At 44.7% G+C, this 27,925-nt stretch overlaps 2 protein-coding genes across 14 annotated transcripts in view; one reads left to right on the forward strand and one right to left on the reverse strand.

Annotated features, from left to right (window-relative positions):
• Positions 1 to 3,728, reverse strand: part of ETV7 (ETS variant transcription factor 7) — a 17,249-nt gene extending 13,521 nt beyond the window's left edge. For 3 of the 5 annotated variants that reach the window (XM_080569616.1, XM_080569614.1, XM_080569615.1), the window contains exons 1-5: positions 3,067 to 3,176; positions 2,653 to 2,688; positions 1,007 to 1,118; positions 588 to 752; positions 212 to 319 (exon numbers count right to left, since the gene is read on the reverse strand). In XM_080569616.1, the coding sequence (XP_080425742.1) occupies positions 212 to 319; positions 588 to 752; positions 1,007 to 1,118; positions 2,653 to 2,688; positions 3,067 to 3,072 (427 nt within the window). In that variant the 5' untranslated portion in view covers positions 3,073 to 3,176. Of the gene's footprint in view, positions 1 to 211; positions 320 to 587; positions 753 to 1,006; positions 1,119 to 2,652; positions 2,689 to 3,066; positions 3,200 to 3,597 lie in introns of those variants that run through there. The other 2 variants (XM_080569618.1, XM_080569617.1) reach the window with 2 other exon arrangements.
• Positions 3,723 to 27,899, forward strand: KCTD20 (potassium channel tetramerization domain containing 20). 9 transcript variants are annotated; one of them, XM_080569607.1, is made up of 9 exons: positions 3,821 to 3,847; positions 4,436 to 4,530; positions 21,306 to 21,505; positions 21,929 to 22,208; positions 23,115 to 23,217; positions 23,753 to 23,873; positions 24,843 to 25,040; positions 25,553 to 25,663; positions 26,931 to 27,899. In XM_080569607.1, the coding sequence occupies exons 2-9, from the start codon at positions 4,502 to 4,504 to the stop codon at positions 27,221 to 27,223; spliced, it is 1,335 nt and encodes a 444-aa protein (XP_080425733.1). In that variant the 5' UTR covers positions 3,821 to 3,847; positions 4,436 to 4,501; the 3' UTR covers positions 27,224 to 27,899. The 9 variants fall into 9 exon arrangements, with proteins under 9 accessions (XP_080425731.1, XP_080425733.1, XP_080425735.1 ...); XM_080569605.1 differs by lacking the exon at positions 4,436 to 4,530 and having other exon boundaries at positions 3,723 to 3,847; XM_080569609.1 differs by lacking the exons at positions 3,821 to 3,847; positions 4,436 to 4,530 and adding an exon at positions 3,944 to 4,356.
• Positions 27,900 to 27,925: the final 26 nt, after the last annotated feature.

Consider the following 27,925-nt stretch of genomic DNA (forward strand, 5'->3'; position numbering starts at 1 on the left):
CTTGTTCACTGTGAATTTTCTTGATGACCTGGATTTTGTCGGAGCTAGCTGCTATCATCACGTATGTCCTACTTGCCTTGCTTAGGTACAGTGGGATGGGTTCAGCTGGCTGAGCTTCAAACCCCAGATGTGTGCTGATGTGACACCCAAAACGTTCCTGGTAGCTGAGGGAAGGCATTGCTTCATAGACAGCCACCATTCTCCATCATACCTTCCTCTGTGATCCTGGCATCTTGGAAAGGTGAGTTCAGCAAAGGGCTGCACACCAGAGCTCTTCTTTGAGTCTTAATGTACTGGAGTAATTCATATAACACATCACCTGCAGGGAAGGAAAGTAAGCTCAGATGATCTTATTTTATAGTAGGGACTCTCTCATGTAATATTGTTGCTTATATTTCTGCAGTACTTGCAGAGTAAGATGTTATTCCCCATCCCAAAGAATTTGCAGTCTATCTAGTTAAAGGAAAGAGCTTTGTCTCCAGCACCCAACTGGCCACACAGAGCTAACACCAGCTCTGCCAGCAACCATTCAGCCCACCTCAGCCTGTGCTGTACTCAGTCCTCATTCACACCCTTCTTCATCTGACCTGAGCTAGGAGCTCGGTATCTGAAGTCGTCTTTGGTAAGGATGCACAGGGCTTTGCCATTCATTTCAAACTTGCTTTCTTCGGTTTGTCGAAGGGAATACTCTTTCTCTGCCCATCTGAGCCAGTGGATGACATCGTCCTTGCTCCACAGTGAGGGCTGGATTCCTGAAACAAGGGGCAGTCCCATCCTCAAAACCGGTGAGGGGCAGTGTGGAACACACATCTTCTCCATCACCAAACATCCCCTCTAACATGGACCAAAATACCCCAAAGGAAATGAACCTGGAGGGCTGGCCCATCTTATATCCCAGCCTAGACAGCAGGGATATAGACAGTGGGATGCCACGGCTGCGCCCTCCGTGTCCCACCCTGTGGGAGCTCCCTTGTAAGCAGGGTCGACTTGCCCAAGAGCTACTCACTCAGCCTGCCTGGTAGCCTGAAGATTTCCCCTTCGCTGATGGGTGTGTGTCTGGCCTGGGGTGGTAATGAAGCTGTAACAACCGAGCTGGAAGAACCAACTGTCACCTTACCCTGGGGAAAAGAGATTAAACACATCACTGGGTGGAAATTCCCAGCTGTCCTGCTTTTGCTTTGGAAAGACCTCCACCACGGCAAACACTGCTCAGATTCATCAACCAGGATGAATCTCTGGTTGCCCAAGACAGTGTTAGAAGCCAGAGACCCCCTTCCTCTTTCTCCCCTTCCTTTCTTTTTTTAGCAGAAAGACCTGTCCTCATCCAGGCTGCAAGTGTGGGCTCCCAGCCACCCTCTGACCCGTGGCTGCAGGGAAGCAGATGAAGCCACGACTGGCAGACCTTCCTCTGATGCTCACCGGATGCCCGCAGTTTTAGGACAGTACTTCAGTCCTTTAGAGTCGCAAAAATAAAGCTTAGGTTTTTGTCTTGAAAATGCCTTATGAACAGATCTCTTATTTTTTTCCCTAGTTGTCATGCGGACATCAGTGGAAATAGCCACCTCATCGGGAGACAACCGTTCATCTTGCTCTCCTGCTGTCAAGTTCCAGCCCTCTCAGCTGCTCATCAGGGAGCCCCCCAGCCTCTCTGAGAGCTGAGACGCTCCCGGAGCCCTCAGAAATAGTCAGCACTGAAGGGAAAGGCAGCCCCAGCACCTCTGCAGGGCTGGGGAGGTGGCATTGCCCCCACGCTGCCCTCACACTTCCATCCGGGAAACTCCGGTCCTGCTTTCAGCTCTGTCTGCATCTTGAAATATTAGTGGCAGCCAAGCAGATAATGTTTCCCCTTAAAAGTCTATTAACATGAATCCCAGCAATTGCTCAGCATCATTCTCTGGAAAATTAACAATTTTGCTTGCAAATGTAATTTTCTGAAGCGGTTGCCTACTCTGGGCGCTTCAGTACACCCTCAGGCAGATTTTCAGAGGTGCATAAAGCAGCTGCTTTGTAAAGGAGCTGAGCCCCCCGGAAAACCAGGGGTGGAGAAAATCCCAGTGCGTACTGAAAGTAGGCAGTGGTGCTTGGGCACATCTTAACTGCGAAGCTAACCGCAAAGCAGAAGCACGGGGGACAGGAGCCGAGCGCCCTGTCCCTCCCAGGGCAATGGTGCCTGGGTCACACCAAGGTGCCTGGAACAGCTGGAGATTCCCCAGGTTCTTTCTACTGACAGAGTGCTTCGTATTTCGGCATTGTCAACAGATGACTATGAGGAACTATGTTAACTGCTCAGTCTTTTTATGAGAAAGATGAAAAAGAGCTGAATCACTCCAAAACTTGATCTCAGAGGGCGATGGTGTTTTCCTCACCAGGACAAGCGTTAATTTTTCTGATAGTGGTGAAATAAATCGCCGCTAGCTGTTGGTCTTAGCAAAGCAAGAAGTTGTATGATATTATATGAGGAAACCAGAGAAAAAACAGCGAAGACTCTGAAGAAGCTTTATAGCAATGCAAACCGTTTCGGATTCATTATAAGCAATAAGCTACAAAAAAAATAAAAGCGAAAGAAATTAGCCATGCATTTTGTCTAGAGCTGCCTGAAAAAGCTATTTTAGTTTTCTCCCATTGGCATCGTTCTATTACAACGAAATTTACCGGAAAAAAATCACGTGCTTGATACTTCTCTTGCTCCTAAAGATATCGAGGGCAGAAGAGACACATTCTTATATTTTATGACTTTGCACCGATTCTTTAATATTGCTGGTTTGGCGGTATTTTTTTCCTGCTTAGCTGTTTTCAAGCGTATTTCTGAGATGGTGTTTGTGTGCTTCGAGAGGAAATATCGTTCTCGGAGGTTTCAAAGCGGGAACCCAGGAGAAGAGTGGTGCAAAGCAGCCCCAGGCGCGCAGGAGCAGCACCCAGAGCGGTGCCGGCCGGCAGCGACCGAGTGGCTCCGCCGCTCCGGCCTCTGCCCGGTGCCGGGGGGAGAGGGGGGGTCTCCGCCGGGCCTTCAGGTGCCCCTCAGCCCCAGCGGCGAGCTCGGGGGGAGCGGGGGCTGCGGGCTCTTACCTGCATCCCCGCTGCCGCCGGCTCGCCGCTCCCCGTGGCGGTGCCGGGCGCTGCCCCGGTGCCCCCGCGGCTCGGCGCTGCCCCGGCCCCGACGCCCCCCGGTGCCCGGCGCGGGCGGGTCGCGCTGCTGCGGCCGCTGCGGCTTCGGCGCGATCTTTCCGGGAAACGAAATCGAAACGAGCCGGAGCGCCGGGAGGCCGGAGAGCGGCGGGGGCAGCGCCCAGGGCCGCGTTCCCCTCCCGCCCCCCCGGGCCATGTCCCCGCCACACCCGGGGGCTCCCACTCCGCCCCGGGAGAAAGTTCGGCTCCGGCCGCTGCCCCTGGGCCGGGCCAGTCCGTGCCGGCCCGTTAACGGCACTGAGCAGCGCCGCAGGCAGCAACCGAGTCCCCAGGCTCCCCGTGTCCCTGGGGGCTCCCCGTGTCCCTGGGGGCTCCCCGTGTCCCTGGGGGGTCCCCGTGTCCCTGGGGGCTCCCCGTGTCCCTGGGGGCTCCCCGTGTCCCCGTGCCCCCCCCCGTGTCCCCGCTCTCGACCCGCAGCACGGCTCCGGGGAGGTCCGGAGGAGGCTTCCGGGGCGCCGGGCCGGGGGCAGCCCTCGTGCCCGCTTTTCCTTCCCTCCCCTCGGGGACCGCCTCCGACCTCGGCCGGGCCGGGCCGCGGTGGGGAGGGGAGGGCCGAGGGGCGCGCACCGCCCCGCGTGCACCGGCGGCGGCGGGGGCCCGCAGGCGGCCAGGCCCCGCCTCCAGGCGGCGGAGGGGAGGGAGCGGCCTCGGCGGGGACGCGGTGAGCGGGGCTGGGGGGCGGCGGGTCGGGGGGCTGCGGGGGGCCTTCCCGGGGCCCTGCGGGCGGCGGAGGGTCCCTCCCGCCCCTCTCGGGGCTTTTGGGGCCGGCTCGCGGGCCCGGGGGAGCCCGGCGCACGGTGGCGGCCTGCGCGTGCCCAGCGGGGCGCTGCTCGCTGGGGGCCGGGGGAGCAGCGGGGCTCCGCTCGCTGGGGCTGCGCCTGGGGCCTGCGGCGGGGGCGGCCGCCGGGGGGCTGAGGGTGCCGGCCCGGCCCTGCCGAGCTGGGGGCCCGCGAGGCCTCCCCCGCGCAGCGCCTCACCGGGCCGGGGCCGCTCCCCGGGGGTGGCGCTGCGTCCCGGCCTCCGCCACGCGCTAGCCCGTTGCCCAGCGCTCCGCGGGGGCCTCGGGCCGTGCCCGGTGCCCGCTGGTGAAGCCGCTGCCCGTGCTCCCCCTGCGCTCCGGTGCCGGCTGGGCGCGGGGCCGTTGCCCGCGGGTCCCGGGGCTGTAGGCCGGTGCGTTATTATTGTTCTTGAGGCGTGCTTTTAGGCTTGAGTCTGCCTTCCCTTTCCTCTCTCCTTTTTGGCCCCGCAGTGCTCTGAAAGGGAACAGGAGTTTCTGAGGAATGTGATTGATTTTCCCTGATTGATTACCATGTGAATGATTTTCCCCTGGAAGAGGAGCAGTGGGTGAGACGTTAGCCTGGCTCTGCTTGCAGGCACCTTTTCGTTGCTGTGACTCCCTCCCCTTTAATCCCACTCGCTCTCTCTGTGCTGCCTTCTCAGCGACCTTAAGCTGTTCAGGAAAGGAGTAGCAATAATAATACTGAAATGTTGGACTGGGGGTCTGAGAACACGCATCTGTAGAAAGAGCACTTTGAATTGCTTTGCTAGGGTTGCTGCAAACCCAAATCCCATTCCGGCTGTAGGTTATGCCTTTAAAGAAGAAAATCCCCCTGTGTTCCACGTGTCCTTTTATCCTCACCGCAAAGTCACAATCCTTCCTGCTGGCATTGCCAGCAATCACAAACCATTAGTAGCAAGGAGGTTGTACCTGGGGAATTAACAGAAAGATATGGCTCTCCCTTTCGAGGTGTGTCCTTGTTTACCCCCGTCCCTGAACTGAGAGTCACTGAGACTTTGTGGGTTATAAATACTTATATCCTCAGTTCATAGGAATGTTTTTATTCATGTGAGCATCAAGATAGTGAGTTATCGGGCAAAAAGCTGCAGGTTAGTGTGTAAGCAAAACTCCTTGTAGGTGTCATTAGTTATTCTTCAGACTGGATTTATTCCTGTTTAGGAAAGCAATCACAGTTCAGTGAAATAAATGGAGTGATGCTGTTTACAACTTGTGTGTATTTACATCACTTTTACAAAGCAACCTGTGTGTCGATTACTTCTACTGGTGCAAATATTTTATGTAATAATATCTACACTAGAGGGTCTTCTGTGGTTCTTAGGGTTCAGATGGACCAGTTTATGTAGACTAATCGTAAGTGAATCCTGTGTATAAGACTTATGTCCAGAATTATTTGAGCTTATCTTAATGAAGTTAAAAGCAGGTTGAAGTAAGTTATGCTTTAACGGAAATAAGCGTGTGCCGAGTTAGCTAAATTGGTGTTTGTTTCAGGGTATACTTACCTTATTTGCAGCATGTGAAATGTTTCATGATCTTTTTCAGTGCCGTTTTTTGTGCTGCTTGTGTTGAAGGAGATGAGTTTTATGTTTTGGTCTGAAAAAGAATGTCCTTTCAGATAGGAGTTTATGGAGGAACCCTCTTATTTTAGCTCATTTAATCCTAAATCTGATCCTCTCTTGGTCTTTTTGTGGTGCCTTCGTGTCTTGGCATGTTCAGTCTTGCCTCCTCAGAATCCAGAGGTGTCGTAACCATCTGCTTTGAGTTTTCTGTTAAGCATGTTGTAAACGTTTTTCACGTGGCTCTTCAGTCTGTCTTTACAGGTCATGAGAAGTAACAGTAATGCCTGGTTTTATTACTTGATGCTTTCAGCACGAAGTTTGGGGCATGTTAGGATGTGTTTGTTGCTTGAACTCATCTTGAGCTCATACCATGTGCCCATGATGGGCAGCCAAGTGTTTGGTTCACAGTATAAGAGCATAATCAAAGGAAGCAGACTATAATATTGTTTAAAAGTGATGATATTAACTCCATTTTAAAAACCTGAGAAACTCCAAGTAGAAAACTTGGGTGTTGAGAAAGGTAAATAATATTTCAACCATTGTGACGAATTTGCTATAAGACCGCAGTGCTGTATAGCAGTTAACAACACGTTAGTCCCCTTTTGGCAAAAGATGTTATCACATAGAAATATTGGTCAAGAAAGGGGTAGCCATAGTACGGTATTAATAATGACATCACAAAGTTGCAGTCCTGTTACGAAGGTCCCTGCATGATGATAGGCCAAGTCGGCAGCCAAATAGCTTGTGAAAGGAGACTTGCAGAGCTACCTGAAATAGCATCTTCCCATGCGGTCTACTGTAGCTATGTATCATTGCTAAAAACAGTCTCAGAAACTCTTCCTTTTAGTAGAAAATAAACTACTGTTTAATGAATGCAGAGTGGACCTCCCTAAAACGTTAGCTTGGGAACAGACTCAGGGACTGCTGTGTTCTTCTTACAGATCCCAGAAGAGCATGTAGAGGGTAGACAGGTAATGAACTCTTTCCAGGAAAAGACGATTGAAAGCCATTGATTTGGATGTTGCACTAGTGAAGAAAAATGTTGGTCACACAAATTCCTTGGGCATGCATTAGCAGCAGGTGGTAGAGGACCTTTCACATTACCACCTCCCAGAATAGTCCTCGTTTCAGATCCAGTGATGGGGACTGGGAATATGTCTACCCCTGTCTCTGCAACAGCATGTCCATTTTCAAATGGATGTGTAAGGCTGTGGTCAGACATGCTGTTCTGGCTGCTCTTGAGTGAAAAGGTTACCGTGACTCAGCTCTGCGTCATGGCTCCCAGCCTACTGCAGATGGTAGTCCCCTCACAGGACCATACGACGTGGCTCAGTCAAAAATGCACAAATTAATGTATTGGACAGCAAGGAAATGAGTTGAGGTGCAGTTTTGCTGTCATACTTGAGAAGCAGTGATAAACAGATGATTTTGGGATGGTTCACTTCCAATGTACTGTGTAAGGTATTGAAACAAGAGCAGGCTAATTATGCCTGTTAGCTAGTACTGGATGAGCAAGGGGGAAACTGGATTTCTGTTTACTGTCAATTATAAAGCTGTAGAGAGCTTAGTGCATTAGGGCTGTGCTATATATAAGTATATCCCGTCTGTCTGTCCCTATTACAAAATGTTCTTTGATAAGATCATGGAATGAGCTTCTCTCTCCTCTTAAAAGCTGGTTTTGAAACTCTCAGTTGTCTTCAGAAAATTGTTTAATATGCCATGGCATCTGTATCTGTCTTCGCTTTGCTCTGTTAAGTCGTTCCGATATCGTTTTGAAGGTGTTATGAAGATCTATGGGAAATGCCATTTCACCAGTTGTAGAGTGGAGTTAGTGCGCTTCAGAAAGATGAAACTGTTATTAATGCAGCAAATAGAATCTTGAGTCTCTCACCACATTTGTTTCAGCCAGCGTTATCTTCAATTAGGAGACTGTCACAACAGGATTAAAAACAATTCAAAACAAAACCTCTTGTGAACTCAGGCCAGCCAGTTTGACAGCCATGAGACTTAAAGGCTTTGCTTATCCCTGGAGCAGTTGGAGCAGTGACAGCGAGCGTTCTGGCACCCTCGTGCTGCCCTGGCTGTGTCCCGTGGATGGGGCTGGAAGAAGCGTTCACCTGCTGCTGGTGAGTGTGCTGAGACTTCTGCCCGTAACTCTGGAGTTTTGCACCAGGCTTACCACCAAGAGGGCCACTTAATGATGGTGGTTTCTAGTAAGTGTCTTGCTTAGTTGACGGCCACCTTGAAAACAGGGAACTCCTTTCATGTAGTCCGCATTAAGAGCTCTAAAACGTCAAGGTTTTGGTCACTTCTGATCTGGATTGAGTTGAAATCTTTGGGTGAGAGAGATCTTTTTTGTACATTAATAGACCCTTTAATTACCAGGCTCTGCAGTGAGTCCTATCTTCATCTTAAAGATAAAATCATGCGTAAGCTCTACTATTGGAATAAGATTTATTTTTGAGTCTTTTGGATTATTCAGGAGAAGAGTAGAATATTCCTCACAGGGACAGACTTTGAAGATTTTCCTTAAAACAAATAATAATAAAAAATTCCTAGCCTTTCTTTTGCTTGTTGTCTTTGAGATAAACACTCTGAAAGCCAGTTGTAATTTTGGTTACAGCATTGATGGGTGGTTTGCTTGTCAAATTAAAAATGGGCAGGAGTGGACTGTTCTGGAATACATTTCAATTTTAGAACTTTTCACTTTCAAGAGCAGCCTTATTCAGTGCCCAAATGGATACCTTTTCTCTGCACAAACACCTCATTATGTGTGTTGAAATAGGCATCGTCTCTGCTTTTTCAATTTTGTATTTTCTGTGGTTATTTTCCTTTTTAAACCTCCACAAAATATGTCTATGGTTCCTGGCTAATTTTGCTGAAACATAATACTAGCCAAATATTTTTGTGAAAGTCTTATTAGTCACATAAGAAAGAATGTAATGGAATATTCTTAGAAAGTGTTTTGACTATGCTTGGTGTGTAAGATATGTATCCAGACGTGTAAACAAAGCAAGAGGTGTCTTGCCAACATCCCATCCTAAACCTCAGTTATTTTGAAATCTTGAGCAAGATGTTTTTCAGCTCTTGGAAACGGGGTATGAAGTCCTCTGCTGACACAAATTGACTGAGTACTAATGGTTGGCTTTACCCAGCTGAAATCATGGCCCCCCACTCTTGCATCCCAAAAATAACTCAGGGATGAGCTTTCCTGAAGAGCTGCAATTGTGCTAAATAAAACTCTTCTGTTTGTTTTGGTGTAGGATTGCTTTAGTGTTACTTGCAGTTTACTAATGCAGCCACTCTCTAAAATGTAGGCTTATGTAGATCTGTTTTGCTTTCTGTTGTTGTCTGTGGCTTAATGTGTATTAAACAACTTGCTTGATTCAGTGAACTCAGTTACTTCCACAGACAGCACAGCTGCCCTTTGTTTCGCTTGTACCGCTGCTTGCAGGGAGTGTCCTGGCCCTGCAGCTCCATGGTGCGGCAGCAGCTTCAGTGGCTTTATCTGAACTGGTGGTTTCCAGCTGCGTGTCCTGCTGACTGTTGTGGTGAGATACGGCAGCGCCCGGTGGGGTTGCCAGATAAGTACCCCAACAGGGATCCCACACCAGCCTGCCTCTTACCAAAGTTAGGTAGAGGATCTGCTGTGCTGGGTTACAGTGCTTTGAGTTTTGCCTCATTTCTCGGTGCTGCCCTTGTAGCCTGGTCCTGCTCTTCTCCACTGGATGCAAGCTGTCCCTGGACCTCCAGTCACGGGCCGCGGACCCTGGTGTGGAGCACCAGGAGCGCCCCGGGTGCTTGTGCCGTGGGCAGTGGAGCTGGCTGGCTGGGCCGGCTCCCGTTCCCGTCTGCATTGTGCAGCCTGATGTCAGGCCTGGAAACACGCAGGGCTGTGCGTAGATCAGAGCTCATTTGGATATGTCAGTAACCACCCATTTCCTCCAGCTTCGGTACAGACTAACTACTTTTTCAAGGCAGGACGCTTTGAAATTTAATTGCATTTCATTACTCAGTATTTACTTTTGTTGTTGTTGTTGTTGTTTTTATGCTGTGTTCTCTGTCTTTCTGGAATCTCCTTAGTTAATAGCTACTGTAACTGCATTCAACTTTCAAAAATCTGCTGTCTTATTAGTTTCCTCAAGCTGCTGCCATCCAAGTGGTTAAAAAGGAATGGCAGTTGGAGCTGTGGCAGATGAGCTAGGAATGAGTTAGCAGTCACTTGTTGGGATCTTTTCCAGAGCAGGAAGGTGGAGTTTTAAGCTGCTCACAGCATTTCCAAAATAAGAGCCATAGCAGGTAGGTGTTTTGTGTTACGGGTGACATAGCGAGTAACTTTCTGTAGGAAAGGGACAGAAAGCTCAGGAGTGAGGGGAGGAATTTTTCTTTATTCTGGGTATTCTCTCTAGCAATAAAGCAATCCACTTACATTAAAACTGTTACGTATTTCAAAATATACTGACTGACACGCAGGCCAAAAGCAGATAGGGTAATTTAAGCTTCATGGTGCTGCAGGCTGGATGTTGGGCTGCAATATAGGGTCCTAACACCAAAACTGCAGGTGGTGGCAGCAGCTCCAGGTTATGTGCTTCAGGTGCTGCCTGCGGTTCCTGACGCTGCTACAGGCACTGTGCTAAAGGAGAGCAGAGGGGGTGATGGTTCAGCCCCTCGGGTATGAGCTGAAGTGTTTGTACCCTGCTGTGTGTCCTCCTTGCTGAGTTTGGGGGTGAATGCTCTAGTACTCATTGCGTTGCTCTCAAGCACTGTGGGCTCTATGTGGAGTTTCCACAGTGCTGAATTATGACCACGCATCTCACCTTGTGCGGTACAACGTGCCTTAGGGTCTCGAGGCTGCTGCTCTTTCTTTTAATGTCCCCCAGCCTCCTTAATAGAGTACAGGTACTCTATTGCCCTTCTACCTAGATAACTAGATAATTTGATTATAAAGAATTAAATGCTTGCCCCCGAACTAAAAATAATACTGAGTGCATGCAATACATTGTGTGTGTATGTACTGTGTAAACATGAGTTACATGGCGAATTAGTGATAAATTACTTTTATTGTGGTGGGTGTTTTTTTTGTGTGTAAAATATCTCTTAAGACGTTTTTCATTAATCAGGTGCCATGTAATGTTCAGACTTGAAAGCTTGTTAGTACGTACACATTGCCTTATCACTGGCATGAGTCAGGATAAAAACAGTTTTGTACTTCATGTTCTATTTCCATTAAAGGTGATATATTATTGATGATGTATACTACAGCTAATTCTGATCTGTGTAATTGCATTTGGAGCAATTTCTGGGCAATCCAGATAAATCAGTAATACGTTCTGTTGCTCTTAATGTTAAGATCTAACCTGGTAGAGGGTAACGTTTCTAGACCACGTAAATGTCTAATGCTTCTGCAATGCTGTGCATAGACACCAGAGCTCTGAAGGCAGAAGGCACTTGTTTATGGGCGCTCATTAGCAGTAAATATTGAAATGACTTGTTCCCAGTTATTGCAAACTTTATCAGGCCCAAATCTAAGGTCTGCTAAACTGCGGAGTCTTTGTGCACATGGTTACGTGCGCATTCAGAAGTTCAGGTAGATGATTCCTTTCTGTCTGTCTCAGAGATGTGTGGCAGATGATTGGCAAGAGAATGTTTAACCATACAGCATCAAGAGTTTAATGAAACTGTACCTTTTCTACCAAATGATTCTTGCAAAAAACAGGCAGAACTGGGAATCCGGAGAGAGAGATTCAAGGTGGGGAGGAGAGTGGGTCCTGAAAGTAGGAGGCATAAAATAAAGCTATTTGTGACCATTTGGATTTTTATATTCAAAGTTTTCATGGATCAGCTGGGGAGGACTTTTAAACTGAAATATTTACGTGAATCAGACATCTGGGCTTTGGGGGAGTGACCGTAGCAGTGCAAACTGTTTAAACTCTGAAGCTTTGCGGTGACTTGGTGCTTCCCTCTATTAAAGAAGGATTTCGGGATATTGGTGCTGGTAGCACTGAGAACGTATGAGCCGCCAGTAAGTAAGGAGCTGTGTTGTTTGGGTATTGTCAGAGGGTTTGCTCCGGAATTACAGTAGGAAATGTGGGATGTTGTCCGTTCAGCAGTTCTGACTGTTGCAGGTATGTCGGACTTGGGGTTATAGACTTCAGAAATGCTGTTGTCTTTATGCTTTTTTATATAGCTTATAATTCAGAAGACTTGACTTCTGTGGTGTAGATGTAGGAATTCATGTGAATTTGGGACAAAGTTAGATTTAGCTGCTGAAGAAGAAAAAATGAGAAAGAAAATAGCATTTTAAAATCTTAATGGATAAGGGAGGTCTTGCTTATATACTTTGTTGAAACATGTTTTCTTTTCTTTTTTTGAAACCTTTCTAAGTAACCCTGCCGAAAATTGCGGAACAGAGAATACAGGGTAAAACTGTTGGCTGCTGTTGTTGCTCCTGTTGAAGATTTTTGTCATGTATTTGTAGCTTTATCTAACACAAGCGAAAACAAAATGTAACTCTGGTGTCATTTGGCCTAAAAACTTACTTAGCACAGTATTATATATGTTAAAAAGGAAACATTTATTTATTATCCTGCTTACGACCTGTTACAAACATCTTTCACCAGGTTTTTCCCCCTACGCTGGTCAGATCTTCTGCCTAGAAAGGAAGTCTCTGTTGGCATGTCCAGCTTTATTTAAATTGCTGACGGAATTCAGTTGGACAGCACTAGCAAAGCTGTCATTACCATAGTGTTAAGATGTTCTTTATGAGGATCAGCTATCATTTTTCATATAACTATTTTTAACCGAATAGTGAAAATGGCTTTTATAGGTCACCTGGCCATGCTCTCTAATGCTTGTACCCTTGCACCTCTTGGGGAGGGAAATAGCCCTAGCAAAACATTAACCGGTTGCCTTGTTCAGAAACTGTTTCCTTTTGAGACACCCAGTGGTAGGACACTATTAGATGCTCTTCGTCATTCCAGTTAAGTCTGCTATAGTATAACTTTCCTATTTTGGAAAAGTCTGTAATAGGGTGCTACTGCAAGTTAATAAATCGCAGTGAGGTTTCTGCATATTTGAGTCCTGCTGCTGATAGTTTGGCAAAAGATATGATGCTGTCTGTGTTGGGCACTGGTGTGGCTCAGTGCCATCAGCAATGATGTGAGCTTTCAGCAAGTAAACCAGTCGCTTTCGGTTATGGAAGAATATGGCAAACCATGGATATTATATCAAGGTGTGGACGTGCAGTGTTAAGCCATTAAAACCATACTGCAGACTGCAGCTTTGAATTGCAATTGTAGAAACAGTAGATTTTTGTGAAGACTCAAGTAAACGGGTAAGACTGTAAACTTTGCTCACAGTGAAGCACTATGCACAGAATAGGAGAAAACAATCGAGCATTTCATCAGCCTTCTTGCTGTCTCTTGCCAGAATTTGCAGGCTGGCCTGCGTTGCATCAGTCCTGCTGGACGTTATTTTCCATCTATAATTCAAAACCAGATGGAAAATGAGTCCACTATATATTGATAGAGCTATTTCATAACAAGGGAAAAGCCTTTTGTAATGTGTTTGTGCTAGTTCAACCTATAAATCACTCATTTATTGTCTGGTTATGTTTGTACCTACAGCAGAAAATGAAGTGAAGATCATTAGTAGGAATGAGAAAAGCACGTTAAAGGCTCCAGGTTGTTTTTCTTTCTGATGCAATTTGGTCGAATGCACTTTTATGTTGTTTTCATATAGTACAGGCATATCTACAGGTGCAAGCGAGTGGGCAACATCAGACCTGCCAAATCTCACGTTGCCTTGAGCATTCGTGTATGAGTCAGCCTGGGCAGCGATGGGGGCTCAAGACGATTGTGGCAGCAGAGTCGGTGTCTTTCCTGCTCTGTAATCCAGCGTGCCAGATGCAGCTTGCTGACGGACCTTGGCTCTGACCAGTGAAAGGTGTCAGAGGCTACAGGAGCGCTGGCATTGTGCTGTGGTGGAGAGTCCATGTGGCAGGGTGCGTTCCTCAGGTCTGTGCACTAAGGTACCCTTGCCCCGGGCAGCCAGGTGACCCTGGCTTCCTCGCTTATGTGACACCTTCCCGTGGCACTTTCTGAAAGAGAACTGATCTCGTAAACAAGTCTTATACTCAAAAGAGAGGTAGGAAGCGAGGAACCAGGTTTATGCTTGACAACTGAAAAAAAGCTTTTGGGGGAAGAAAAAAAAAAACAACAAAAAAACAGTCACTGAGAGACCTTCAGAATCTGCAGATGTTTAAAGACTATAGAATTTGGGCAAAAGCAGGGAGGACAGATTAAAAGCAGGGGCCAAAAGGGTTGTATGTCAGGGCATAAAAGAGAATTAATTTTTGTAATTCATTGGAATTGATTACAAACCCTTATGTTAGTTGTCCAGAGTTGAAGTGAGGTGTTAGAGAAAATCTTGTCAATTTGGAACCATGCGATGTCTAGAACAAATGGGAAAAAAACAGAGTTACAATGCACGGCATGTGAGAGAAGATAAACATAGAAATAATAGGACTTTTTTCTTGGAAGAAAAAACACTGGATACTAATTTGAAAAGCTTTATTTAAATTGGAAATTGGCAAGCTAAAACAATACTAAATTGGAAAATCTGTTCCTGCGTGTGCACATGATATAGATGCTTCAATAGCAGTAGCTTCAGGCCTGTTGCAAAGTTCATTTTTGCCAAATTTTTAAGAAGTAACTGATGCTTTTCTTGTCATGTAAATTGTGCAATACTGACAATGTGGGTTCATCAACCCCTTCTTTATTTTTGAGTAGGTAAAGAGTTAATAGGATTGTGTTTATTTTCAATGAACTTGTAAAAGGAAAAGCAGCTTCTTGCAATTTAAACTCTAGATGGGTGTTATACAAATTACATTAAGGATGTTTTAATAGTTTTCATAGTTACTTTGTCTATTCCAATTTGTTAAAGGTGCTGTGATTCCCTCTTACTGGGAATATAGAAGGGAACAAAGCAGAGCATGAGAATCATAGAATATCCAAGTTGGAAGGTACCCACAAGGGTCATTGAGTCCAGCTCCTCGGTCCCCGAAGGACCACACAAAAAATCAGACCATGTGTCTGAGAGCATTGTCCAAACACTTTTTGAACTCTGGCAGGCTCTGTGCCGTGACCGCTGCCCTGGGGAGCCTGTTCTGTGCCCGACCACCCTCTCGGTGAAGAACCTTTTCCCGATATCCATCCTGAACCACCCCTGTCACAGCTTCAAGTCGTTCTCTCAGGTCCTGTTGCTGTCCCCAGAGAGCAGAGATCAGTGCCTGCCCCTCCACTTCTCCTTGTAGACCGTGATGAGGCCTTCCCTCAGTCTCTTCTTCTCCAGGCTGAATATACCAGGTGACTTCAGCTGCTCCTCATACGTCTTCCTCTCCGGACCCTTCACCATCTTTGTCACCCTTCTTTGGACACTCTTACAGCTTTATGTCTTTCTTATACTGTGGTGCCCAAAACTGCACACAGTAGTCAGGGTGAGGCCACGCCAGTGCAGGGCAGCACAGTCCCTTCCCTCGCCCGGCCGGCGGTGCTGTGCCTGGTGCACCCCGGGGGACGGCTGGCCCTCCTGGCCGCCGAGGCTCTCTGCTGGCTCCTGTGCGAGAAGGGAAGCTCCGTGAAGGATAGAGCAGGCACAGGCTAGCAGTTTGTCTTTTTTCCTGTGCCTTTTTGTACAGTTTTCTTTCCATATTTTCTCCATTCTATTTTTTAAAAATCTTTAGAGATTCCCAAGTTAAACATGTGGAAATGAACAGGAGCTAGAGCCAAATTTATTAGGGTGTGACTCTGATCGTGCATGAATGATCATGCAATTTCAAGCCCACTGTTTTCAGGGATATATGAGGGATAACCCTCATATTTACAGAATGAGACCCCAGATGTGATCTCAATCTTTAAGAGAGCAGAAACTTACTTTCAGCCTTTCTTAATGACTGGATTATTCTCTCCTGCACGGTCCTCTGGCATGGTTTCTTGCAACTGGGGAATTTTTATTGCCACTGAACTGAGCTGATGAGCAGTACACCTTTTTCTTCCTCATTCTCTCAGGGGAAGTATGCATGTGGTGATCAAAGGCAAACGTAACTGTTTTAATGAAAATTAGAAACTTGGACTGCTGCCTCCTTACCAATATGAATTTTTTTTCATACCAAGTGTGATTTTTTGGAATTTGGTTAAGTAAAAAAATAAAAATGCATAGGGGACACAAGAGCAGATCCATCGGAGTGAAGGCGAACGCGAGTTGCGAGTACTACATGAGAGAGGCCGGGTTTGCCAGCTCAGCCGTGGTGCAGGGCTGACAGCATCTGGCCTCCAGCTGCGGGCTCTCCCCGTTGTGTACGGCACGATGAGGCCTTGGCCCGTGGGTCTGTCCCAACGCGAGTATCCCTGTGCTCTGCTACCTCATGGCTGAGGCCTACCCGATGCTGACTCGCCAATCTTTACGTTCAGGAAATGCTTCTCATTATTTATCCTAATTATGCCAGTGAGGTTTCCTCTTCTTTTTCTCCAGAAGAGGAATTCGGTCATTGCTAACTTGTTTTTCTGCTTTTATGTTTTAAGAAACGTTTTGCATGTTGCAAGGATATGTTTTAAGAAATTGAAGCGAGGCTAAATTTTTCTGAAAAGTATGCCATTATATTAGAAATACATCTTGTTCTAAACTCGTAGACTGTAGAATTAGGTCAGGCACACCCTGAATGCGTGTGTTTCCTGCTTGCTCATGTTTCTGAGAATTGTACGTGGGAATGTTTTTGTAGATTTAAAGGAGTGTTGTCACCTTAAAAATGAGTTGTTTGGAGTTTTATTTCAGTCATAGTGGTTACGCTGTGGTTTAGTAAGAGTGGAAGACTGCTAACCATCTGATTCACTTGTTCAGTATGGTGGTCATTCTTCTCCATTTTCAAACCATGTGATGAATTAAGGTTACTTGCTTCTACTATTTCTACTGTCTTCTGACTTCTTGTCATGCTAGACAATAGTGAAGCAGTGCTTAAACTGTCAGTAGTTACAGTAAATGGTTTTGCTCTTGAACAGAATTTGGCAGCTCAGCTTTTCATGATTTTTTTTTATTTGAAGTTTCTGTGAAGTTCCCAAACTATTTTATAATTGCTCTTAAAATAAAATAAAAAAATTAATTAAAAATAAATAAGTAAAAAACAGGGGTAAGGATGAGGAACAACTCATACAATAAGAGGTTACAATCCAGCAAGTATGTACTGCTGGTTTTATCTTTTGCTTAATGAAATGGTCTGCAACTAAATCTTTTTTTTTTTTCTTTTCTGGGAATGTTCCTGTATTTGCATTCTTCCTTTGCTCACATCACCTGCATGCAGTTTATGTTGGTCTGAACAAGTTAGGCCGTTTAGAGTATTTCACTCCTAATAGCTGGGTGAGAACTACACCTTGGGAAGTTTGGATGTCTGTTTGATTCATTAGGGTGGGGAAGGATAATCTTTTGAAGACTTTCCCAGCCTTTTTACGTTTTGGTATGCTTACTTCTTTCTTAAGGATTAAGTAGAACAAGGATCAGTCTCTTTATCTCTGCAAAAGGCTTATAGCATGAGTTGTGTTTGCCACAGATGCTATGTCAAATAAAACTTTGTTTCTAATTCCTTTGAAAGAAAAATAAATATCCCTGCCATATTTTTCTCCTGACAAAATTGTTAGCTTTAAACAAGCCCTAATAAAGATGACTTCACTCTGACACTCAGCATGTGGTTTGGAGAACAGAGGTGCTTCTTGGGTTGCACAGCTCATTCTTAACATGGTCTTGTTCTGGAGGGAGGAGAGACCTATGTGCTCCAAGCTAAGCAAAACCGGCACTGGGAGTCAGATGTGAATTTTGATTTTTCATTGTGACGCTGATTTGCTTTCCTAAAAATAAAAATCACAGCCTGTTTAGATCTGATCTTCAGTGCTGAACGTGATGCTAGGCTTTTGATGTTTGTGAGTTCCCAGCTTCTAAATCCAGCTGTCTGTGAGTCCTCAGCTCTTCTGCAAAGTGGGCCCTACCTGGCCACTCAAGGTCTGAGCATACAATTGAGTTATTGAGAAATGAGCTAAGGCAGTAAGGGTATTTGTTTACTGCTTATCATCGGTTCTGTGGTACCAGCCTGTTCACACTTAACATGTGGTAGAAAGGTGCGTGGAAACAGACCTCAAAAGAAGATGGCACCCTGCAAGTATCTGTCCTGCTAACTGGGAGTTAGCTGCCTGGGCACAGCCAGGGAGCAAGGGCAGCGTCTTAAAAGTCAGAGTAGCGCCTGGTTAGCGGGCCTGATGCTCTGGTTGCTCCTGCAGATTGTCTCTTCTTTGTCCTTGTTTTCTCTCATAAAAGACTTCCCTGCAGTGCTTCCCAGGGCTGGTAGGAGGAATAAGCAGATAATATATGTAAAAAGCTTTGAAGATGAATAGTGCTAATAATTTTGTATAGGTATTCATTCTCACCCTGGGTAGTTCACCTTGATCGTAGGCATGAAGGGAAACCAGGATATTTGTAAGCTGGTCAGGTTTGAGTATGGCCTTTTGAAGTCTATGTACCAGTTTCCCTTCTGGGTTATGAGCATGACTGCAATGTATTTGTCATGCTAAACAACTAGTTTGGGTATTTATTTTATCAGCCAGATCCAAGGCATTAAGGAATGCTTCCTTGTTTGCCATAATTCTTCTGACATGTAACATAGGATTCGGACATGCTGAGAGGGGACAGAAGACAGGAAAACAGCATTAGCCGGGCCCAAGTGTGATTATCAGCATGGCTGAACATTCATCTCTCTGTAGATCAATGATGAAAATCAGGCTTGATGCTGATGAGAACCACCACAGTTGTGAAGAGCATTTGTTTCCGAATCTTCTCTTAGCTTGTGCATCTTTCACTGGTGCTAAAAATAGTGTAGTGGAAAAGAATGAGGAGAAGGGTGTTAACCAGCGGAGGCTTTTTTTTTCCTAAAATCCTGTTAGGCAGATTAAGCAAAAAAGGGGGAAAACTAAAGTAACGTAGTGTCTACATATCTAATAATACTTGTGTTCAGGTGCCTTAGGGGGGGCTTTTTGGCCGAGCTGCATTGACAAAGTTGTCTTGACAGAAAGAGGCATAAGTACATTTTATGCTTATCGAGGTTGCTTCATAGAGTTCTCACTTCGCAGAGCAAAGTCTGTTCCCAGGCGAGCATGGTGGCACCTCAGTTGTACCGGGGAGCTTGTTTCTGTATGGAAAAGGTGGGGGAAGGGGGACCCAGGGTGCTGTTTGCCTTCCGCTGTGTGAGTAGCTAATCTCAGGCACTGATCACGTGAAGGGCTTTCCCAAGAAGATCCCTTATCTGTGCTACAAAGACCTTGCATTTCCCCCATCTCAAAACACCTTTGCCTAAGTAAATCAAACTGCAGCTTTTAGAAATATGTTTAAGCTTGCAGTACCAGATTTTAAAACATTTTGGTCAAAAAATAGAGCATAACTATGATGTATGCCATTCAGTGAATGTTTCAAACCACAAAACCCACAACATTAGTTGTATAAATAGGTTAATATCTGCAGTCTGGACAGCTCTGCTTCCTCGCAGTAATTACAATAGGCTGTATAAAATAGAGGAACGGTTTATTTTTTCTGTTGCTTTTGAAATTGTCAGTTCTGAAATTGATTTAAAGTCTTTTTTTTCCTGAGGTTTTGTACAATTGTTTGTTTTAAATTGGGGGTAGAGGGCTATTCCAAACTTTTTTCTGCATATTCTCTGTTTATTCATTTACGCAGATTGTTCCTCGGACGGTTGGTTTATCCTGTAGTTGTATGAGTGGGACAGTTTGTGCGACGTGCATGCAATTCTTACGGTAGTGTGTTCTGCTTAGATAGTGGGGACTTTATCCTTGTGGGTCCCTTCCATCTCAGGATATTCCATGATTCTGTGACTCCCCAAACCCATGGCCCACAAGAGGGCTGCTGGCCTTTCTTACTACCTCTTTGCCGCTCTGACACGAGAGAAGAGGGCAAAAGATCGCAGGGGCTTATTCTCAGCAGGGTTGTGGTGCCCTTTGCTCAGGCAACAGGAGATGGGTTTGTGCATGCGTGAATGCAGGCAAGGCAGCCTTGAGGTTTCTGATGAGACTGCTGAGGGGGCTCCCTGGGGTGCACACAACCACAGCTCGGAAAGTAGTGGGAGAGGTTTTTTTCGGGATGTGATGACAGCCCCGGTCAGTGCTTGGTAATTGGTGAGAGTGGGATAGCGATGTCATGCAAGCTGTTAAGTTTGCTGGAGCTAACATGAGCCTTGTAGGCTTCTCTTGTTGCTGTTCTTACCAGCCAGGGCCTTTTTTTTAAAAAAAAAAAAAAAAAAAAAAAGCTTTTCATGTGGTTTTGCTGTTGCCTGAAGTCTTCCTTCTGATGAATATCACATGATGTGTAAGCAACAGATTTTCTAAAAATATACGGATAATAATGCTGACGACTTAGTATTTGCTTTAGGCAACAAGAGGAAGGAATGCTATCCCTTTTAAAATTCCTAATTAAGAATGAAATGCTTTCACAGACTGCAACTAACAGTGGGCTTGAAACTGACCACTGAACTGCTCATACAGTCTTTATCGCCAGTATGTTTTGACCATAAAGCTTGCCAACTCTTATTTATCATTTTGTTTTATTAGACCTGTTTTTCGTCTGGTTTATGTTGAGCCATGTCAGTGCTCTGCCATGCTTTTTAGCTGGCACCTGTGAGCACAGGAGTCTTCAAGCAGCCAAGAAAAAAAACACATGGGAGTTGGGAGAGTGTTACTGGGTAAATTCATTATGAAGAAAATCGGTGTTTTGTGTTTGAGAGAGTGAAAAGAAAACACTCGGAGCCAAGGAAGGAGAGCTATTTCTTGTCCAAGTCAATAGCAGGGGGAAAAAACGTGCAAGGGAGAGAATGAGGGAAAGAGACAGCAGAAGCAATCTGTTGGGAGATACAAAGTAATGGAGTGAAGTGAGAACAGAGCGGAAGAGAGTCTTAAAAACGGGAACAAGAAAGATGAATTTAACTGAAGGGACCAAAACAGTAAAAAGGAAGACGTCTAAGAGCATATTCTGGAGTGATATTTAAGATTTGAATAGCAATGGTTAAAGTGCTGTGTATATCAGGCAAAGCCAAGGTGTGATATGTATAAGGCTGCTGCAGTCATGGCTGTTCTGCCTGATGTTTTATTGTAGGTCTGTATTGGGTTCAGCAGTGGGGGTGAGCCCTATGTGACAGGAGGGGGATAAATCGAGGAAGAGGAAGACGAGGTGTCTGGGAGTAGGGAACCTTCTAGCCAAACCTGAATGCCTGAACTTTTATCTGGGCAACTGTTACAGTCCACGCTACAGCAAAGTTACAGAGCTCTCTTTTGCTAGTCCTGGGAATTGAGAGATTCAGAAATATTTTGAAGAGCTGTAGTTGGCTGGAGTTCAGGCAATGGCTAGTAAGTTACTTGCAGGAACGCGTGTGATCTGAAGACATCAGTGGTTTTAGACTTAAAATAAATAAATAAATAAATAAAAATATCAAAGGGCTATAGGTGAAATAGACCCTTGGTTACTTTAACCCCCTCCTCCTTTTTTCCCTCTCTAGGTTAGTGTACAGGCATGAATAGCATCACAAGCCTCTCCAAAGCTCCGTTAAGACAGTAGAAGTGCCTTTTGACCCTGAGGACTTTGCTCGCAGTACCAGATACAGGGATTTGAGCTTTGCTGCTTGAGAGCTCCTTCCAAAACTAACAACCTGATATTTTCTCTCCTAGCTCTTCTCTTAGGAAACGCAGTCAACACCTAACATCACGGAGGCCCAGCATGAACGTTAACTGTGCTGGTGGGACAGACTGGTCAAGAAGTCTGGAGTCCAGCTGCTCTGTGGAAGACGTAACTGCAGCAGACCACGAGTCAGGAAAAAGTAATGTGGTGCTAGGAGGTCATAGCCCATCTGCAGGTCCTAGGACTGAGGGTGAGGATAATTCTTTACCTTATGCTAATCTTCAAGGGAGGTGTGTTGGGTTTTTTTGTTGTTTTTGGTTTTTTGTGGGGTGTTCAATTTTTAGCTATGTGTTAGTTGTCAGTATCAGGCATACTGTGTTCATGTATTCCTGGCCTTCTTTAATTCCTGTGCTCCTGCTCTTTAGCAATGGAATCCATCTCGATTTTATAAGTAGCATTAAGCATGGGGTAATTCTTTATCCACAAGGCAACTCCTGACTCAGTTTGAAAATACAGCCTAGCCTTATGTCATATAACATCATTCTGACAGTTAGTATATTGACATCCTTTGTTACTGTATAATTCGGTTTTCTCATTGCAGTAAGAAGCATTACTATTAAATGAAGTTCTTCAGTAAACTATGTTTTACCTCTACAGTATTTGTCTCTATCAGGCTTAGATTCTGAATGCCGACATACTGCTTGTCCAGTGAGTCCCCAGATCAGCAACATGTTGTCTGCTTCTGAAGATACACACAACTGCCATTTTCAAGATGGAAGTAAAAGACAGACTGAATATTTTAATACCCAGGAACGCCATGGATGCAGCGCTTTGTCTTCAAGCATCAACTCACAGACAGTGACTCCAGAGAAAGTGACACTTGTGGTAGATGGCACTCGATTTGCAGTGAACCCACAGATTTTCACTGCTCACCCTGATACTATGCTGGGAAGGTAGATGATTTCCACCATTTTCAAGACACCTCAAGAGGGTCAAATGTTTGCTGAAGTGTAATAAACCTGTAATGTTTGTGTTATGATCTCATCTGTATGCACAAGTGGAGCAAGTTTGACTTCATTCAGAACCTGCCTGTTAGTAAGGCCTTGAAGACGTGACCAGATGTAGAGAGAGCGAGCGCCTTGGTAGTTCTCTAGATAATGTTTGTGTCTTCAGTCATTTTCCTTCAAATTGAGCACTTCTAGCTAGACACGGTTTGCTTTTGCCTTCTCCCCAAGTGTTTGCCTTGCTCATAAGTAGTACACCTGTTGACAACTGGTAACTTAATTCCTTCCGTAATAGGGAAAAAGATCACGCTTCATCTCCTTCTCCTGCTGTTATCTTTTAGTACTCTCCCACGGAAGAAGTCATTCAGCTCCCTGTAAGACGCATTACAGATTGGACTCTGTTAATGTAAAAAGAAGCATTTATTTTCTGTATAGCCAGCACCTTCACCCCTGTCCCTTGACAGAGAGTCTGATTCTGTTGGGCTGATGACTCTTGCAGGTTGTAATGTAAAGCAAGCGATCAAAAGGCATGTGAGCGTTATCTTGCATATCTCCAGTGAAAGGGCTTTATCCACAGGGAGTTTTCTGACCCAGGGTTGAATGGTCTGTTTCTTTGAGCTATGACTTGTTCCATGCAATACAGTAGCTATAGCAACAGAGTCCAGCTGTAGCAAGATTTAGCTGAGACAGCTCTTTTGTTTATTTACTATGTAAGAGATTCGAGTATTGGTTTCAAGTTACTGTGTATAGGTGTCACTCCTGGTTTTGTTTAAACTCATTGCACCTATTGGTCTTTAGAAAGAATGAATTTAAATTTACTTGTGCACTTATGTAAACTTATGTATATCTGTTCAGAATGTTCGGACCAGGAAGAGAATATAATTTCACCAGGCCAAATGAAAAAGGAGAATATGAAATTGCAGAAGGAATTAGCTCAGCTGTGTTCCGGACTGTGCTGGTAAGATGATTTTTGCAGAATAGAGGGGAGGAAAAAAAAAAAAAGATTGATTTGTCACATGTGCAAAGCTGAGCTATCTCCCAGGCAGCTGCATACCCCCAGGACATATTCTTTTATTACTGTTTTGCATTGTGATGATGAACAAGAAAAAGTAGTCAGTTTTGGTGTGAGTCAACATCACAGATATTTGCTCATGTTGCCTTTTACTTTTCCCATGTCATGCCGTTGTAGTTCCTGGGCTCTGTTCTGCCTTTGTAGTACTTATAAGTGCATATTGCATATGAGATGTTATGAAACTCTACGTCATGGGAAGTTTTAACTGGAGCTCACAGTTTATCAGACCCTAGAGGATCTGTGAAGAGATGTAGGTATGTTTTCAGACAGGCAGGGCTGTTTCTACTGTTTACAGAGCTATTTACAGTCCCTGAAACTCCACAAACAAAAAGTGTTCATCAACAAAACAAAAAGCTAATTAAAAATGATCAGTTCACACTATTTTTATTTTTCTCACCCATAACTGGCCTTTTATTTGCAGGATTATTACAAAACCGGAATCATTAACTGTCCTGATGGAATTTCCATCCCAGACCTTAGAGACACATGCGATTATCTCTGCATAAACTTTGACTTCAACACAATCAAATGTCAAGATTTAAGTAAGTATAAAGATAAAATCAGCTCTTATGAGATTATCTGCATGGTGTTGAGCACTATCATACTGATTCAGTGTGGTTCTTACATGCTTTAGTCTAAACATGAGGGTGTGGACTCCACTAGTGTGTGTTGCATTTAAACAGCTTCCTTTTTTTTGTTGTTTCATCAACCAAAAGTGAACTGATTTAATCTTACAGAACAGACATTTTGCTCAGAAAAGCAAACTGAAATTGTAAAAATTCTTCCCAGCCTCTGTTATGAGAGGAGAGTAGAAGAGCTTGCTGTTACAGCCAAGTAAAATGAAGGCTAAAAGCAGGTTTATAATCCCCATCTAAAACATACCAGAAAATTGAGAATAATTTAAGCAGAAAGATGAATGGGCAGAGTAGGTGTGAAAAACACTGAGGTAGGAAAGCAGTAGAGAGTTCCTAGTTGTGAAGGAATCTGATTGGGAGAAGCTTTTTGGAGGGTATGCTTGGGGGGAAAAAAAAAAAAGTACTTCTAATGTAGGCAAATCAGTAAAAGGCCCTATGCTGGAATGGGACATGATAACATAGCACAGGCCTTGGAATTTCCTACTGTTCTGATGAACAATCACAGACAAGGCAGAAAATGTGCTTTCAAGGTCAGAGATGGTTGCTGGAAATTCAAGTTAAGTATAAAAACTAACTTGTCTCTTGTTTCACTTTATTGATTGGACCTTGGTGTTTTTTTATGGTAGTGTAATGGTTCTACAGTATAATTTGCATCCCATTCAAAATGCAGTCTCATATTTGATTTTTTTCCAGTTCTGGAGACTATTGATGCATCTGAACATATGTTGAGGAGTTTCTGTAATGAAGAATGAGGGCTATGCTCTTGAATGTATTAGGAAACTGTAGGTCTGGAACATATTTTCGTACTGTATGCATATGTATACATGCATGTGTAAAAAAAAGAAAAAGCTCATCATGTGATGTACGTCTTATTAGGTGCTCTGTTACATGAGCTCTCCAATGATGGTGCTCACAAGCAGTTTGACAGCTACCTGGAGGAGCTAATTCTGCCTATAATGGTGGATAGTGCCAGGAAAGGGGAACGTGAATGCCATATCGTCGTGCTGACAGATGAAGACACTGTGGACTGGGATGAAGATCATCCACCTCCAATGGGCGAGGAGTACTCACAAAGTAAGGACTCTACATTGGAGCTGCTGGCTGCTTGTTCAGTTCACACACAGACATATGGCCACTAGGACCCATTGTCTAAACAGTAGTCTTTCTCCAGGAGGAGAGGCTGGCATATGATGTCCTGTTTTGTACATTCCTTCTGAATTGGCTGCTGCTAGAGTCAGGATACCAATCTGTCTAGTTACAGCTTTGGTTTGAGTGCCTGCAGTTGTAACAGACAGCGCTCACTGCATCTTTTGCATTTGTTTACTGCCTCCCCTCCAGCCTTTTGCTGGCTCCCTGGTGACTCTTTTCTTTATACACCCATCACCACCCGTCTATCCAGAATGTAATGTGTATCACTACACTGCCACCAAGGAATCATAGCTAAACCTAGTGATGAGAACAGATACCTAGTGATGAGAAGCAGTTACTGGAAATCAGACCTGCTTTTTTGTCACCCCCACAGCCGAGTGTGTAACAGGGTGAAGGTCCTTCCTTGCAGGTTCTAATTACCCTCTTTATTTCTCAAGTCCTTTACAGTTCCAAACTGTACAGATTCTTCAAGTACATTGAGAACCGTGATGTTGCAAAAGCCGTGTTAAAGGAACGGGGCCTCAAAAATATACGCATTGGAATTGAAGGTAAAGTATTTCATCAGCAAGGGAAACTGTAAAACTGGTGACTGTAGTGTGTAAAGCCTATTTTCCTCCAGGTTTGTGTCAGGGGAGGGCTCCCATGGGGGTTCTGTGGTGTACTGCAGACTGTAATGCGTGGAGGGGTACCAAAAGCTCTCTTTTACTAAGCATTATTTTTGTAAAATTACTAAAAACTGAGCATCTTCCTTCACCTCTATCATGTTACACAGAAATTGGCCAGGAGGCTTAAAAGCTAAGGGAAAATATCCTGTACCAGTAAGCCTTCTCTCTTTAGGAAGATAATAAAACTAAAACCTTGCATCCAGCATTCCTGCTGATCCCTTAGAGAGCTTTGAGAACGTTGTGCTACATCCTGGGAGACTGTTGTACTTTCATGCTGTCACCCAGCACTACAAAGGACAGGCAGGTTCTTCTAGGGATCCTTGGCAGAATGAGTACTGGTTACAGGGTTGCAGTTACAGTTAAGAGATTTAGTATTAGATAAAATGTTAGCAAGCAGCGTAGCTTATTATTAGTGTAGCGCAGAATTTCTAAAATTCATAGTTACACAGACATTTCAGTTACCTGGACCAGATCAGGTCAAAATATTATTAACCAGTGTGTGAAACAGTAATTGAAACCTAGACCTAGATTTTACCTAAAAGAACATAAATTACTCAGTCCTCAGATGAAGCTGGAGGTATCCCTGGTCACAGGGGGATCATAGATTGTGCTGTCCAGTAGCAGTTTAGGTCTAAGTCCCACGTGCTTGATGCTTCATGATTTTATAGGCCCTATCTCATGAGCTTTTATGCCTTGGTTCCATGACAGGCGTCACCACTTTCTGACAACCCAGCACCTGGGCTTTGATTACGCTAATAGCTTAATTACCCTGTTAATGGGTGTCCCCATACCCTGGCAGCAGAAAGGGAAAGAGAAAGCAGGGAGGATGATGCATGATCAGCCTGCTTACATGTTATGAATGTTTGTCTTATCATTGGTTATGCTAACTGTATTACCAGGGGTCAGAAGCAGGGGATACAGGTCACATATGCCCACAAAATGGCTAATGCTGTGCAGCCATTGATTTTATGATTAATCACAGTGCTACATCATCTTTTCAGGGGAAAAGAAAGCAGTCTTGTAAGTCACTAATGGTAAATGTGGAATGTGAGCATTTGTCTACTCAGTTCACCATGCCCCTGTAATCGCTCCTACGTGGCCGTTCTTATGTGATCCTTTAGTGCAACTGACTGGCTGTCTGTGTTTTCAGGATATCCCACCTGTAAAGAGAAGGTGAAAAGGAGGCCTGGCGGTCGGTCGGAAGTGATATACAACTATGTTCAACGGCCGTTCATTCAGATGTCCTGGGAAAAGGAAGAGGGCAAAAGCCGTCATGTTGATTTCCAATGTGTTCGGAGCAAATCTCTAACAAACTTAGTCACTGTGGGTGATGACGTTTCAGAGGACCATGAGGTTATAATGCATCACCCCCCACAGGTAGATGAACTCGATAGGCTAAATGCACCATTCTCCCAAATGGCTGTTAATGATCTACCAGATTAGTCATGGCTCAGGGTGCATAGCACTGCTTGATGTGGGAATATCTCAGCATAGTTTCATCCCAGGAGACGGAACACAGACTTCTTGCAAGGTGCTTTATTCTCGTTCATCCTCTTACTGTGTTGTCGTATTTCATTTAAAGCATGTTAATAAACATCCACACTCCCTAATATATTTGTGCAATCAAAAGGAACATCTCATCAAACAAAGAAATTGTCATTTGTTTCCACTTAAAAAGCTTCGAGACTGGTAGGTGCTGAATATTTTGCCTAAACTTCTAAAAGAAGAGCAGAAGTATTTAGAAATGACATGAGAGAGGAAATTCTGGGCCCCTCAAGACAAAGCTTTCCTTTACCAATAGGCACTTATGTTTGCTCTTGTGATAATCAGCACCAAACATCAAAGCAAAGTAGATGATACTCTTTCATCAACCAACAGAAATGTTGCGTGTTTATGGCAACAAAATACTGAGTGTGGGGGAATCTGTTTACACTGACACCTGGCTTTGCATCCAGCATATACTACTGTTTTAGGGAAGGATGGAACTAGTTTAATAGGAATATATGCCTGCTCACAGGAATTTCCTGTATATACTTCTGCATAAGATGGAATCACTGTTTTCTGAGAAATTGTGAAATTGATTAAAACAATGAGACTATACTGAAGGAAAAAGCCAAAATGAAGACTAGTTGATTTTTAGCAACA

Source organism: Anser brachyrhynchus (genome assembly GCF_964034855.1).
Source record: "Anser brachyrhynchus genome assembly, chromosome: 27".
NCBI lineage: Eukaryota > Metazoa > Chordata > Aves > Anseriformes > Anatidae > Anser > Anser brachyrhynchus.

What these genes read in the sequence shown, in the direction of transcription:
- KCTD20 (XM_080569613.1), top strand. Translation starts at nt 7,542, where the DNA reads ATGAGACTTAAAGGCTTTGCTTATCCCTGGAGCAGTTGGAGCAGTGAC. An exon ending in CTGTGTTCCGGACTGTGCTG is followed by an intron (nt 23,218 to 23,752) that starts GTAAGATGATTT and finishes TTTTATTTGCAG; the next exon opens with GATTATTACAAAACCGGAAT. An exon ending in TATACGCATTGGAATTGAAG is followed by an intron (nt 25,664 to 26,930) that starts GTAAAGTATTTC and finishes CTGTGTTTTCAG; the next exon opens with GATATCCCACCTGTAAAGAG.